We start from the raw sequence: 15,459 nt of genomic DNA, 5'->3' as shown, positions 1-15,459 counted from the left end.
TGTATGAAACGTATATTTGTTTCTTATCCTCACATTCTTCTCCAAACCTCTTCCAATACTGCTACATCTTTTCTAGAGGTCTGGGGAACGGAACTTCACCCAGTATTCAACATGTGGGTGTACCCTGGATTTCTACAGGTGCTTAAAGGTATTCTCTGTTTCATTCTCTTTTTTTCATTCCTAATGTTCTCTTTGTCTTCATGACAACCACCAAGTGCTAAGGTGACACTTGCTTTGGACAATCTATTATAATCACAAGACATTTTTTCTAAGTGGTAATGGACAATTCAGAGCTCATCACCTTAATGTAAAGAAATTACTGATTTTCCACATGCATCTCCTTACAGTATTTAATCTCACAACGTTCTTCTGCAATGCTTCACAGTTGATCCTTGTCTTCATTACTTCAAATTAGTTAAGGTATTGGAAAGCTGTGAAATATTACCAAGCATGCGGTTTCCACGTGCTTATTAAACGTACGGGACAGCATGGCTACCAGCACACATGCCTGCAGAACTACAGTCCTCAGCTTCTTCCACTGTGAAAATATGCCAGTTATTCCTACCACCTGCTTCTTAGCTTCCAACCGTTAGTTTATCCGGGGGCCTCCTTCTTATTCCGTGACTTAGTTTCCCTACAAGCCTTCTCTGAGGGACTTAGGCGTTTTGGGAATTCAGCTGGACCTACCCAACCGATACATCTGTTGACTCCTTCACATCCACTTATTACACTCCGAATTACAGTTTCTACCAACTTTCTCCAGACAGATGTTACTGGTCTGGGTTTCTGCAGATGACTTGGAGCCCAGAGAAAAACTGGTATCACATCAGCCACCTTCCAGTGATTTTAAACAAGAGTTCATCTACACAGTTAATAGTTCAACGAGGTCATCCTCCACAACTCTTGGGTGAATACCATCTGATCCATCCCAGTGACTGGTAATGTTAATTTTGTCTGTCCACATCACCATCTCATCTACAGACATTTTCGGCTTGAGACAGATAAAAGCACAAAAAGAATTGCATTCATTTTTCTGCCATGAGCTTAGCTGCCCCGAGTGCATCTTTCAGACTTCAACTTTTTATAGGCCCTACAGATTGCCAGGCAAGCTTTCTGCTTCTGACGTGACTGAAGAGAATCTATTAGTTTTTTATCATTTTCAAGTTATTTCTCTTTTCCTCTTTTCACTATATTTTTACATATTTTTAGTTTGTTCCCCCTTTTTTTTTTTTCCATTTTACCAAGTTGTTTTGCTTTTTCAGGAAGCTTTCATACACTTTCTCACCCTTATGTTTAGGTATGCTAATATCCTTTATCATTTTTCAAGTCTTTCTTGAGAGGTACATTCAATCTTAATTCCTACTGTGGTGTCCTTAAATACCTTCATGCCAACTGCAAGGACAGAACTCTTAGTTGCCCTCTCGGCTTCATTTTAACAACCTTACTCGGTTCCACGTTAACTCCCCTTTCCGAATTAAAACACAACTGCGGACGACTTTTTGGCCTCTCTCTCAACATCTTTGCAGGAAGAAAATACACTATTATCACTGTTACAGAGCAGCTTTTCAAAATCGGGAGTTAGAATGAGGTCCTGGAGAAGACCAAGGCCGGCATTGCTTCTCCCCTCTGGGCTCCCCAACTGGCGTCTCCCTGAGGTGTAGTGGATGTAGCTGAAGCTCCCCGTAACCGCTGCATTTCCTGCCCCTTCATCTCCCTCAGCTCATAGAAGTTACCGGCCGGTTGAAGGCTCTGCAATGTCATTGTGGACCAAAGCTGTTCCACTCAAGTGTCCTCAGCAAGAGAAAGCTACGGCTGGCTTTCTCAGGGAAGGCTCAGCAGGGACCTGTCCCCCAGTCATTGTTTTATGGAGAAAGCAACCATAAAAGAGGCAGTCAGCGATGGAGCATGAAGACACGGGCTGGCACCAACTCAGGCCACAACCAGGTGCAGCTGTCAGAAATGGCACGTGGTGATTTCTCAACCAAGAACCTACAAAAATTATTCTGACGTAGGGCCTCTAGGAGCTGCATGTTGTACAAGCCCACGGGGCTCGTCCGTCACTCACATCAGGGATCTGCATCTCTCATGGAGGTATGTGCTTTGTACAAAGTTGACAAACAACGGCTTTTGGTAGAGCCGTCTTCCTCTTGAGAGATGAAATGGAGATCAGAAGTCCTCTGAAGGAGATAACGGAAAGACCAGATGATCACAGAGAAGAATGGAGGAGAGCAAAGTGTTGGAGGCAAATGATGCCAGGCAACAGCCTAAACCGCTTTGTGTGCCCGTAATGATCAAGAAGACCACATACAGAAACCCAACAAGAATAAACATTGTTCTGAGCAAAAAGGAAGAAGAAAATGAGAAAAGAAAGAAACTTTGGAGAGTAGATGAGTAGAAAAAAAAATGTGGAACTATATAGTGGAACTATACGACCTGAGGCGTCTTACGTTTGTATGAATGAGACCAGATGAAATAGAGGGTAACGGGGAGGACAGAGACATTTTTGTGGCCCTAGGGAAATGTTTGGACGGAAGTCTCGGGCATTGACATTCACGGACATACGTGCACCCACAGTGTGGCTGCAAATGAGGACTACCATTCAGTAAGATATTTATGGAACAAAGGAATAACTGAGGTACAGCACAACCAGTGGAAGAGAGGGAACTCTTTCTTATATCTTCCGGACCTTTGTGAGGTTCCACTTATTTTGGAGTAAAACTGCCTTAGTAAATAAAAGTTATTACAACAATTTTGCAAGTAACATGGTTCAAGACTGAAGCAGTAACGGATATATACACGTCAGCTCTCTTGCAGCTCTACTGCAAAACACAGCCAACATAGGGCTTCTGAAGTTGTATTTCTACGCTGGATGGTGGTGTCAAGAGATTAACTTGCTAAGCGTTAACCTCTGATTCACACCGACATCCTGGAAGTTACAGGAATTGTAGCAATGCTTTCTCTGTTATTTACTTTCATAGCCTTAGATACGTTCCCTATATTTAAACAGTCGGGAAGCAACATTTTTTGTGCAGGATCCTGCACAAAATTAAACTAATGAAAGAACCAACATTCTCCATTCACTACGTCGATCTCCTCGTGTTGTCTCTTCTGCTCTGCCATGTGGCAATAGCCCCGAATCCTTTTTCAGACAGTACCGTCACTGCGCCTGCTCTGCTCTGTTATTGGGCTTTTTGGCCTTTGGAAGGGAAACCGCTCCTGAAAGAGCCTGTGATAGGGCTGGAGGCCTATTCATTTTTCGTATCTGGGTCCAATCCAATCCCAATGTCTTTCTCGCCGAGTTTCTGCAGCCACGCACCGTCAGTCTTGAGCAAATCCACCTCACTGAACAAAGACCCCATGGAAAAAGAGCTGGGGAAGTGCTTTAGAAGTAGGAAGCCTAAATTCTGTTCTTCCATGTAATTTTGAACGAGAATTTACATACCTTTTGTCAAAACAATAGCAAATTTAATTCCCAAACTGCTTTGCTCGCATTCGAAATGAACACGTCCTCGTGTTATTGGCCTCATAAGCGAACTTGGTAAAAAACTTCTAATTTCTTTCATAGAGTTGGTGGCCAGAGGAATTAATTCAGCTACTTAGTCCGAAGTTCTGTATGTGACAATCCATTACATTTCTGCCATACCCCGATCCTGAGCACAGTCATACGCATCGCAGTGACCCATTTCATCACTGGAGACCAAGTTACTGAGATGGAGAACAAAAGAAAGATCAAAGGGCCACTAACGCCCTTACCTAGCCCCTTTAGGGTGAGGGAAGTGACAAGGTAAGAATACATCCGTTGATCTCGGCAGATGAGTCACGTCTCAAGCCGCAGAGGAAGAGGATACACACCCAAAATTTCAGATAACTTGAACGGGGTGGCTGCAGGGGGGGGAAGAGAGTCTTCCACTTAAATCTGGTGATCTGTTTCATCTTGTGCACGGGAGTAATCCATACAACCTAAGCATACTCAAAACCAATATGCCTTCTACTACCTTTGAACACTGACCTATCCGTTTTAGCGCCTTGTTTCGAGGTAAGGCTAATCCCTGGCGCTCCTAGAAAAAAAAAAAGGTGAAAAGGTCCCAAGACAACTCTTGGCCAACTCCTGCCTGACCCGTGCTGGCAGCAAGCCCAAAGCTCCGAAGCATGAGATGTGATTATGATTCCTTAATGCAGACTGAAAGTGTTATGGGCAAATGAAAGGCAGAACAACGCTTCCTGTTCTTTACGGCCAGTGAAATAAGGGGATATTAAAATAAAATAAACAAAAATAAACAAAAAATCACAGAACTCAACGACAGAAAAGACCACCATGACCATCCACACCACTTCTGTCTCCTTCATACCCCGTCCTCTTGTTCATATCTCAAGATCTAGAATGGAGGGAAGCCCCAAAGGGTGATAAATTATAAACGTGCATTGCTCGAGTGTGATATATACCCCTGCTCTGAGGTTTGGCTTACAACCCTGCTTGGTTTATAAACCAAAATTTCATGTATTTGATTCTTGGCAACCCCTGCAACACCGACTTTTATGATACTGAAGCCAGACAGACCCGAAGATCAAACTACATTGTACTTATTTGTTACTTTTTTCCCTTTTAGGTTAAAACTTGATTGCTTTCAGACTAAGTAAGACTTTCGGGGAAAGTCCAGGGAAAGCTTTTAGGCATGTTTGAGAGCTCTAGGCACGGAAAAATACAGAGATATAACACATAAAAATGCATGTCGACTTTTGTCCAGAGTAAAGTCTAATACAACAGAGTTCTCTTTGATCATACAAAGTTTGTCACGTTTGTATTACTCTGACATTCCGAAAGTTTTCATTTAAAAATAATGAATTCACACGCAATTCAGAATAGCCTTCCATAATCCGTTCAAAATGCCTACCAAAACTTTAGTTGTAGGGAGGCACAGAACAAAAAGTAATTTCTCTAACGGTTCGGAACCATTTCACCGACAAAGCCACACATATCCAACACCGCTGCAGCCAACAGGAACGGCTGAGGCCCGTTTCCCTTCTCCTGTAATCTCACCCCTCTGCCAGCTTATCTTTGGGAAATGTCCACTTGCTCCTTGGATATGTTCCAGGACGGGCGTGCGTGGCCAGAAGTCCTCTGTTGACTGTCACTCACTCCAGCCCTGTTGATTTTGCCTTCTGACCATGTATCTTTGCTCTGCTGCAGTTGGGTGCGTTTCTCCTGTTTATGCCCGCCCCGGGTAATTACTGGGGCCTCCAGATCCGTGACCTTTTTAGTCCTGAAAATCTTCGAGTCTACGCCTATAGGTGTCATAAATAATTCTACCGCGACAACAACCAGCACCAGATGGTGCACTGGGGAGCTGGAATATTTAAGTTTAAAGTCCTTCAAACTCCTTCTTAAACAGAGAACAGGTTCTCACCACGTGTTTTCTGGATCAGGAAAGAAGAAGCCACACCATGCAAAGCTGCAGCTCAGCCTCAGAGAGGGATGGAAGTTCAGAAACAACTTCTTCTAGTAGCCACCACTAGCTGAGAGTCTCTACTCCTCTGCATCCGGATTTTAATGGCTCATCTTTCAGGCAGACTTAAATGCTACACTGATACTAACACCACGCTGGATCGACGCTGCAGGTTGTACTGCACACTACGCCAATCCTACACTGCTGCTAGACGTCCAATTTATAAGAGACCTGTTTGGCCCAAACGGCCTCCTGGACATGACCAACGTATTTGAATTGGGTTATTACTGCCCTTGATTCGATGCTCTGTATGTTTCCCAAGACCGCTTTAACTTGGGAGTTAAGTCGTCCTGAGTAGTATCTACGTCACATCTAAAGATATTTTATTTTTTTTTTTTAAGCTGTAAGAGCCGTTCGTCTCACTGTTTCACTTCAGTGCAATTTCCCGCTCTAAAGGTCGGTGTCAGAGTTCCACTTTTTGGTACTTAGGTAACGAATTTTATTATGCTGCAGTCAACACAAGTGGCTCAATTATTGGGAGCTTTTGAGGCAGTTCTTGCCCATTACTTAACACTAAGTCAAGAATATCTTTCTGTGTACTCTAGTACTAGCTGTTCCAAGAGGCAGAAATTGCTTCTTTGAACTCACTCGTATTGTGCTATCTGACCAGTTTATTCACAGGTAATTTAAGTCGCCATTATCATTTGGTTAGACTTTCCCACTTCTTTGATCTCTGTCAACATTATGCACTCAACATCCTTTTGTTGATCCAGGAGTTAGTAGCGTAGAAGACTACTAATATATTTACTTTCTTATGGGTTGGGAGCGTAACCGTCTATAAGCAGTTAAGTAAGTGATTATAACTCTCCAATAGCGCTATGCATTGCAACATGGAAACACTCTCCATTTCCAGGACAACCTCGTTGGGCTCCTCGCAGCAACTTCACGGGTTAATTACCATTGCTGTTACGAACACGCACCGTGCTTCTTTTCTGAATATATCTGTGTTTGATTTCCAGCTTCTGAATTGTACGCACCACCTAAAAAATGGTGATTCAGGATCTTCCTCTAATTCTCCCTCGTTCTACCCTAAATAGAAGACTGACTTTAAAAATAATGCTTTGGTTTTTTGTTTTTTTTTTTTTTTTCAATAATTTATTTATGTGGGAGGAGATGAAAGAGGGATAACCCTTGCTTTTGGGGTTCAGAGCCTTTAGGGAGCTTGTTCTGTGTTCTCAAGGTTTTTTTCCTGCAGTCAGAAGTTAAAACAAGGTGCTCGGTGGGTAAATGAAAGTTGACTTTCTCCTACAATCACCTAACTATGTAACTGCTAAGATTATACGGGAATGAAACAAAGTATTGTGAAGCATGCGATAAAATAACGCATGTTGGGAAAACCGATTATACGCTTTTGCCTGCTGAATAAGACTGTTCCACTGTTCTACATATCCACAGGGGTTTTCTACATGGAAGCTTTGGTGACTGATGATTGCTTTGCCTTCTCTGCAGTAGTTTGAGTTTATCTATCTATTGTTAAAAATCATTGTTTCTCAAACTTTTAACGTTATTTCCAAAATACTAGCCCCAAAACCAGAGACCGTAATGATCCCAGCCACACCACACAGACTAACGGCACCATCCTTTCCCTTATATACAAGATTGGGGTTATATACACTCGAATAAAAAGATATTAATGCTCAATTTTAATGATGTACGCTTGTATATACACTACTAAAAAAAAATAAATATGTAAGTGCTGAATTATTTCTCATATAAAAGAATTTTTTCTTCCACAATTAGATTTGTGTGTGAATTCTGCTGTAATTCAATTTGGAAAAAATCTTAAATCTCCTTCCCCTGAGTGTCTCCAGTGGCGCTCTCCTTTTCTTTCCAAGACATTCCTCGTTTTCCTGTCTATATTCCAACCAACGTTGTCAACTCCCTCCAGTATCAAGTGGAGACTGACACATGGGCAAGGAGGAAACCAAGATTTATTCCTCAAAAATCAGCTAACAGAGCAGCAAAAATACCAAAAGCGGAGGTTGCAAAAATTGCATTAGCAATCGTATTAACGGGAGTTATCTGCCAACGGCTACGGGAATTGCGGTTCGGAGGGCACGCCGAGCCCTTAGCCGCTCATGGGTTGCCCGTTATCAGTAAGATACAAACATGTTCTTTCCAGCTACTTGTCTAAAAGGTTTGGTTCTTCCATCTTTAATACAGGGCCATTTTCTGACTTCCCTGAGGCTTTTTTTCAGCAGCAGCCCAGGCCCCTGCAGCGAGCTCAGCAGAGATCTCAACTTCCAGCCATTTGGAAACCGCCAACCAGTTCCCACCACAACTTCTCCTGCGTTAAGCAACAGCTAATGCTGAGAGCGCGTGCTATCTGAACAAGCTCGAGCTCTGCACAAGCTTGAAGATGATTTCTGTAAGAAGTCTAAGGTGTTGGTTTTTTGACCTATAAAGTCTTAAGTGGCTCTGCCTACTTGAGAAATTCCTCTCCCTTTGCATCATCCTGCATCGTGCAGAGTGCCAGCCGTAACGCTGCCTGGCTTTAGCTGAAAGGGGCGGGTGGCAGGCAGGTCCTGGGCAGCTGCCTGGCACCCACCTGGCACCCACCGCTGCTCAGCGACCTGCAAAATTGAAAATCCAGAGATTTCCCAGAAGAACCAGTCACAGGGACAAGGGGGGCGAGGAAGAATTCGACATTGGGGTTATTGTATTACAGGTAGAGAAGATACTTTTCCAGTCAGCTTCTAAGAACGGAACACACTATGATCAAAGTCCGTTTCTGTAGATGATCCTGGAGAATACGGCGGGGAGAAACGAAAGCAAGAAAACATTCTGGCAGAAGTACATTTGGTGAGGCTCCAGGGCTCCATCACTTACGTGCAGGATTTTCTGTATTAAATTAAGAACGTATTTCTAAAAATATATATTGACCAGAACACTATGAAGATAATTACAAGTTAAAGAGAGCTTTGCTTGAATATAGGGCCAACTCCGCGCCACTTATCCTTAAGCAATCTTATTATACCACTGAGCTAAGGGAGCATTGCTTTGAAAACAGGACTGGGCCAGCCACTCTTCTTTCCCAAGCCAAGCTCTGCAGCTCCCGTGCTCCTGCCATGGGCATGAGGCCCGACTGCAGCTTAAACGGTTTGACACAACCAAGAAGACCCATCCAAAAACGGTGTAAAAACTAGACTTCTTAACCCATGAACTGTAAAGATTGCATAGAATTGCACAGAGTCATTCCGGTTGAGCAAAGACCCTTGGGATCATCGAGTCCAACCATCAACCCCCACTCTACAAAGTTCTCCCCTACACCATATCCCCCAACACCACATCTAAACGACTCGTAAACACATTCAGGGATGGTGACTCCACCACCTCCCTGGGCAGCCTATTCCAGGGTCTGACCACTCTGTCGGTGAAGAATTTTTTCCTAATGTCCCGTCTAAACCTCCCCTGTTGCAGCTTAATCATGTTATGTACCTAAATTACACGGCAAGATCCAATTGTGCAGGTGTGCGTGAACAGGCTGAAGTTTATCTCAAGAAGAGTTCCAATGACACCAAAGTTAAGCACGTGACCTAACGTTTTTGCAAGACTGGGATGTTGACAACCACATGTAAAATGAGATGTCCCAATAAAGTCTAATTCAGGTGTATTTAATATCTGACTATCTAAATGCGATCTAAAAATAGTTCCTCCCATTCATTTCTTACTTACTTTGTACCTTAAAAGTTACGGCTCCGTTTCTCATTTTGTTTTTCCAGAGGCAGGATCCCACCGCAGGATCAGGACCCAAACAATTTTAGGTGGTATTTTATATTCCCAGTTTTGATACGCAGAGGCAGAATTTGAAACTACGCCGTAAGACACGCAGGAGAGGTCACAGGTACACTCGACTAAGCTTTCCCAGAGCACCGTGCCTGGCACCGGGCAAACAACCTGCTGCGGAAGGCACAGCCTGACCCCCCCCCGGGTCCCAACACTGCCATCTGAAACCAGAGCCGGATGATTTTCCGCACTGGATTCAGGGGGATACGCGATAGGAACAATCACCTGCGCACACACATAGTGGGGAATCAAGGCCTAAAAACATATACAGTGCAGGTCAGTATCTGCATACACAAACGCAACAGATTATAGATTAGTGTTTCCCCAGCCCTCTCCGTTTTGAGGATGATTTCTAAAGGACGAAGCCCGTCTATAAAGCTGACGCTATTCACGGCCTAGTATTCAAAACGCCTCGTTTGTGCTGCTGTGACAGCCGGCGACGCAAAAATCCCGCTTTGTACCACTGCATTTGGTTAAAAACAGCCACGCATCACACAATAGAGGTTATCATCATCTCGTTTCGAAAAGGTCCACACTCTATACTTTGTGCTCAGTTGCGACACCACTGTAGTTTTTGTAAGGAATAAATATTGACTTTCCCGGACATTGCCTCACGACAGAACAGGACCTTGAGTACATTTGTCTAAGATATTTTTTTAGCCTGGTAATATAATTTTTTATAGCATAGCTTTCGTTCAGGGCAGCTCAAAAGGTGTGGAAAACCAGGCCTTATAAATGTCACAAATTGCCCATTTTCATTTTCAGACAGGTGACCGTGTTCTAAAGCTGGCTCAGCTGTATTTCTTTTCTTACAAAACTATATGAAATTTATCACTTTAATTCAAATTTCCAAGCTGCAAATTTAATTAATATGACGACATACCACATATGGGAAGGCAAGACTGGAAAAAGCCATGCAAAAATTTAGATTTCCATATTAAACGCGGGCGATTTTGTCGTTCTTTGCTTTCAAGAATAAAGCACATGAGTGCCAAGCAAATCACCAACAGAAACGAGAGAGTACACACCGGGTCTCAAGAAACTGAGCTCAAACCTGCGCGTGTGCACGAGATGGGTCTGTTCACTGAGCAGCTCGGCTCTGCCTCAGCAGCATCTGCACCTCCTGGCGAGATGTTCAGCCGCTCTCTCCTTAGGAAAGCTGGGAAACCAGCGTTAATTTCACTTATAAAAATACATGGTGGTGACACCAGCGGAACCCGCTGTATGGGTAAAATTCCACTTTCAGGCACAGGCAATACACAAGGCAACAACTGGCAGGGTCAGTCGTGCCGGTGGGCAAAGTCTGGATGTGTATTTTAGCTGTACCAGAACCCCAGCCATCAACAGAAAACCTTATCGATTTCACCGAGAAAAATAACGTTTTCTCTCAGATGTTTAGTGTCCCAACACGTGACTCGACACACTCAGCTTTGTCACATCAATTAAGACACGCAATGATCTTCATGGGATCAACTGACCACAACCAAAATTCCACATCAACACAAGCACGGCTACAGATTGGGACCAAATGAAGAATCAACCGTTTGCACGATCCCTTCTGCCCCAAAACAGCGCGCAGGGCCAGGGGGCAGGAGCACAAAGGAACAAAACACGCAGGTGGGAAAGCTCGCGTAAAAAACGCCTCGCTGCTTCGGTTCTAAATCTGCAGATGGGAAATAAAATCAAATGCATTGCACTGGGAGCTGGAGGAGCCAGGAGAGAAAAGGGGGGAAAGTATCGGAGTGGGAAGGTCAGGCAGATGGAGTGGGATAAAATAAAGCTGGTCTTACCTGGAGCAGTTTTCCTTCGGCTGGAGTCACCTCAGCGACGTTTGCAAACTCCCCTTCCAGAATGATTGGCTCCACTTTCAGGGGGATCACCCTAATGATGGCTTTCTGCGCCGCTGACCTCTCCGACTCGACCGCCGCCACCAGCGCCAGCCCTGTATGGCCCAGTCCTGCCTGCAGGGTAGCCATGAGCAGCCAAGGCCAGAGGACAGCCAGCTGCAGCTGGGGGCCAGCACTCATGCTACCAGCTGCAGCAGCGGGCTCCGGCCACACATACCGCTCCGGAACGCGTCCTCACCCTGCGGCAGGCTCCAGCAGTCAGCAAAGCTCGTCGGGTGTCTGAGCGTGCAGTCCCGGCGACGGGGAGGTGGGAGAGAGGAGAGAGGGGCTCAGGCACCGCCAGCGCTGCTCACCGCACAACGTCTCCGGTTCTCGCCATCACCGTTTCTCTTCCTTGGTGCCACGTGCTCAAAGGCCGCTGGGAGCTCAAAGGCATATTTTAAACAAACAAACTAAAGAAAAAAATAATATATATATCTCCTAAGTTATGAGTCCCTCCTCCAGCAGATAAATCCAGAAAGATCAGCGAAACAGGTTGCAAGCAAGAAATCAGTTCAGACCTACAGGAACTCCAGGGAGCACTGGGAACTCGTCAGTGCCGCGGAGGTGAGGCACGGGGAGTTCTCCCCACGGACGCGGTGCCCTCGTGTCTCCTGCCCAAGAGTTAGGAAGATCCACAGGTCCGAAACATCCATCTCAAATACCCTTGAGAGACACCTCACCTTCTTGCCAGCATTTCCCACAACATAAGCTCAACACGATCCGCGGTTATCAGTATCCTTCTCCAAAATTACGCAGGGGCTATTTCTTGAATTTACGGCAAAAAGAAAGTTTGCTTCTGTACTGTTCTCTTCCAAATAGAGCCGATCCCTTCCATCCTTCTCGTGCCAGAAGTGCTTCATTCACATTTGGCGATCAGCTTTACTTTCCTCCTAGCAATCCATGTTCAGAGTCTGACTCCGGGTGCAGCTCTCGAGGTTAATTAATAGAGCACGGAGCTTCTCTTCATGGTTTCAAGTTCCCAGGAACTAAAAAGGCCCCAAAACACTTTAAAAGCTTTAGATACCAAGCCAAACAGGTATCAAGCAAAAAAGTTACAGCATATCTGGTTTCTCTCACACTATTTCTGTGCACGCCTGAGTTCCGGTATGACCACTTCCAAGCACACATTAAGAAGATCCCGACTAAAGGCCCCACAAAATAAAATATGAAGTTCCATGGTCTGCCCAAAGGTCACATGAAACGTATCGAGGAATCTTCATAACTGGGAGAATTCAGACAGGGGATCTTTTCCAATTAAAACCAAAGTTACAGTGATCATACAGCTACGAAGAGAAAAAGCGATTTTAAAAAAAAAAAATAAAAAAAAAGTCTGCAAACCTGTTCGGCAGTGTGCCTGCTGGAGTCCGCAGGGGCTGGGACGGATGGAAACGTTGCTGTAAATCCTAGGCAAAAGTTACTTCCAGTAGCTTAAGAAAACCGTGTAGGTCTGATGACGTTTGGTTTTGGTCTTTTTTTTTTTTTAAAAAAAGAAAATATTAAAATTTCAGTATTTATAATAAAAAAATATTTTTAAAAAGGCGAAGGAACTCTCTCTCACACACATGCAGCAGGCAGGTAGGTGCGAGTGGAGCTCCACAGCCCGAAAGAGAATCCAGCAAGATCAAAGGGAGAAAATTACTGCAGACAGAAAGCTCCTGGGGCAGGCATGGCTGAAAGTGAAGTGTCCGCATGTAATCTACAGACCTGAGAAAGAACCCAAAAACACTTTGGAAAAACTCCTTTAAAATACCAAAGTCTCTCCTCTCGCTACAGCAAAGGCAATTATCGGCTCTAAAAGCTGGGAGCACGAAGGAAAAGAAAACCTGGAGCATGAGCAGGCGCCCGGCAGGGAAGCCCGGCAGGCTGCCGGACCATTACCGGGCAGGGAACTCTCTCCGGCGGGCGCGGGGGCTGCCAACGGCCGGACAGCCCCGGCAGCTCCTGCGGAAAAGCCTTTCTTCCCGAAAAAAACAAACCAATCCAACCGACCCCCCCCTCCCCAAATCCTGCGGCGGGGCGGGCTGGGGCTGGCCGTGTCCTCCCCCGGGACGGCCGGCGCTCTCCTACCTGCTGACACAAAGTGAGGGTGGAGCAGCCGGAGCCACCGCCCCCCCCCGGCGCGCCGGGACCGCGGGCTCCCCCTCCCGCCCCGCCGCCCGCCTGCACCCGCCGCCCCCCGGCCGCAGGGGCAGCGGCGAGCAGCTCCCCGGCCACCGCAGGGTTCTGCCTTTCTCCGGCTGCGGCTAATTTAGATTCAGTAGCCCCTTTGCGAGGAGGTTTCAGGTCAGGCTGATGTCAGAGGTCTGGAATTCAACTGTTCTTCTCCTCTGACATCACCGAGAGGTGAATAATGCCGCAGGTCAGACCTATAACCTCCAAGTAAGGTTGTAACTGGAAATCCGTACCTCGGCGGGTGATGGAGTGGTGCTTCGGTGGGGGGGGGGGCGCCGGGAGATTAATGCAAAACCCGCGTGCCCCGTGCGCAGGCAGCGGGTGAGCCCCCAGCCCTGCCGGGGGTGGCTCGTCCTCGCTCCCAGGGAACGCGCACTCGGGACAGCGCAGATTGGTGAGGGTCTTCTTGTTACACGCGTAACCAAACTGGAGTCACCCCAGAGAAATTAGTAAATTCTGCCAAAAAAAAAAAAAAAACTGGTCCACGTTTTTTTAAACCTGTCCGTGTGATAACGGTTATTTGTTGATAAAAGTGTCAGCAAGAATGACTGAAACATGAAGCATTTTTTTTCAACTACGATACTCTGTAATTTAAAACACAGAGAAAAGAGAAATGCAACACCCATTTCAGTTTAGATGTTTAATTTATTGTGCAGAGCGCTGCAACCATGCTGCCTAAGCAAGGGTACAAAAGAACATCCGCGAGGTAAACCAAATCCTACTCTGTTCCCACTAACAAGAATATAGTTAAAAACACCTTGTTACAGAAGTTACTTATTATTTACTAACTGAACTACATCCCCGTTAAGGTGCTGAATGGCTAGTCATTCAACCTCGAGTTACCTGAGACTTGTGAGGCCTTCTGCAGTGTCATACTGATTTCCTAAAGCAGCGAGTGCCCCTTCTCCTCTGTGCTCTCTCACAGCACGTTGGTGAGTTGGTTAAGGACACATTGAATTTACACGCACGTGTATTCTGAAAGTGCTGCACTGCAGGAGATCCAGCTCCATAACCTTTTAAAACTAACGCATTAAAAAATTTTAATACTAAGATTTCATCATTTGTCTTTAGAATCATAGAGCGTTAAGACACTAAGGCTCCCCTGACTTCAGCCTCCAAAAGTATCAAATCTTTTGGCGGTAAAGAGGAGCAAGGAAGGTAAGCTAAGAAGTTCCCTTTGTATTTTATTGGAGTTGAAGAGGTAGCAGCTGCAGTTTGGTAAGGCTGAACTGTGATCTCCATCTCCTTACACCTGGAAACCAGGAGGCGAGATCGCGGCTCTCAAACCCAGTTACTATTAATGGCACAAACCACGCCAGGACATACAGACCGGCCACTGTTTCCATCTTACCCACCGCTCTCAAGCCACAGCAGCTGGGGAGCACAAAACCAAACTCAGGTGACAAAGCTGCAGCAACGTTATCAAACGTCTCGTCCTTTTAACAACCTCAAAACTCTCTGAGAAACGCTTTCCACAGTGTTTCAGTTGAGCAGGAGGATTTGAACAGAAGCACCTCAACGGGCACTGCACTGCATGTGCCTAACACAGGATAAAGAGTAACAAATCCGAGGACAATCGGGATGGTAACACTCCCACTTGGCCTACCTAACAGCATCCTCAGATCGCATTTGGCTAGTTTGGACCGTTGGTGAGTAATTAAAGGTTTCGCCTCAGCTCATCCTGAGCACACTGCTCCATGTTCACTTAGGACACCCTGACCATGGCCAGGAGGTGCCCAAAGCTCCAGAGGGCATAACTGAGGTGGTCCTGATAAATCCTCTCTGCTCCTTTCTTGTCCATTTTGCTCAGGGCTGGCTCTAATTAATTACAAAAGAAGTACGAATATGCATGAAGCAATTAAATTCATGTTTTAAGTGCTCTTCCCACATGTATTTCCCTAACAACACAAATACAGAATGTACCTCCTTTATCCTTCAAACAGTGTTTTAACATAAATATAAATGCATAGCTATTAAAAACTTAAGATCTACTACCAATATAAATACAATCATACTTTAAAAGTTAAAAATATATTTTGAAGACCTATTCACAACAAAGTACTAAAACAAGAAATACCTTATCATTACAGATACCATTAGAATCAAAA

General features: G+C 45.2%; 1 protein-coding gene across 1 annotated transcript in view; it reads right to left on the bottom strand.

Annotated features, from left to right (window-relative positions):
* The window catches only part of RNF43 (ring finger protein 43), a 61,615-nt gene extending 50,189 nt beyond the window's left edge, over positions 1–11,426 (bottom strand). The window contains exon 1 of the mRNA XM_074594893.1: positions 11,081–11,426. Coding sequence (XP_074450994.1) covers positions 11,081–11,317 — 237 coding nt within the window. The 5' untranslated portion in view covers positions 11,318–11,426. The remainder of the gene's footprint in view (positions 1–11,080) is intronic.
* Between the last annotated feature and the right edge of the window lie 4,033 nt (positions 11,427–15,459).

This window comes from Larus michahellis, chromosome 7 (genome assembly GCF_964199755.1).
Source record: "Larus michahellis chromosome 7, bLarMic1.1, whole genome shotgun sequence".
In the NCBI taxonomy this organism is placed as follows: domain Eukaryota; kingdom Metazoa; phylum Chordata; class Aves; order Charadriiformes; family Laridae; genus Larus; species Larus michahellis.
Note: the sequence above shows the minus strand (reverse complement) of the source record. Positions and strands in the feature narration are given on the sequence as shown.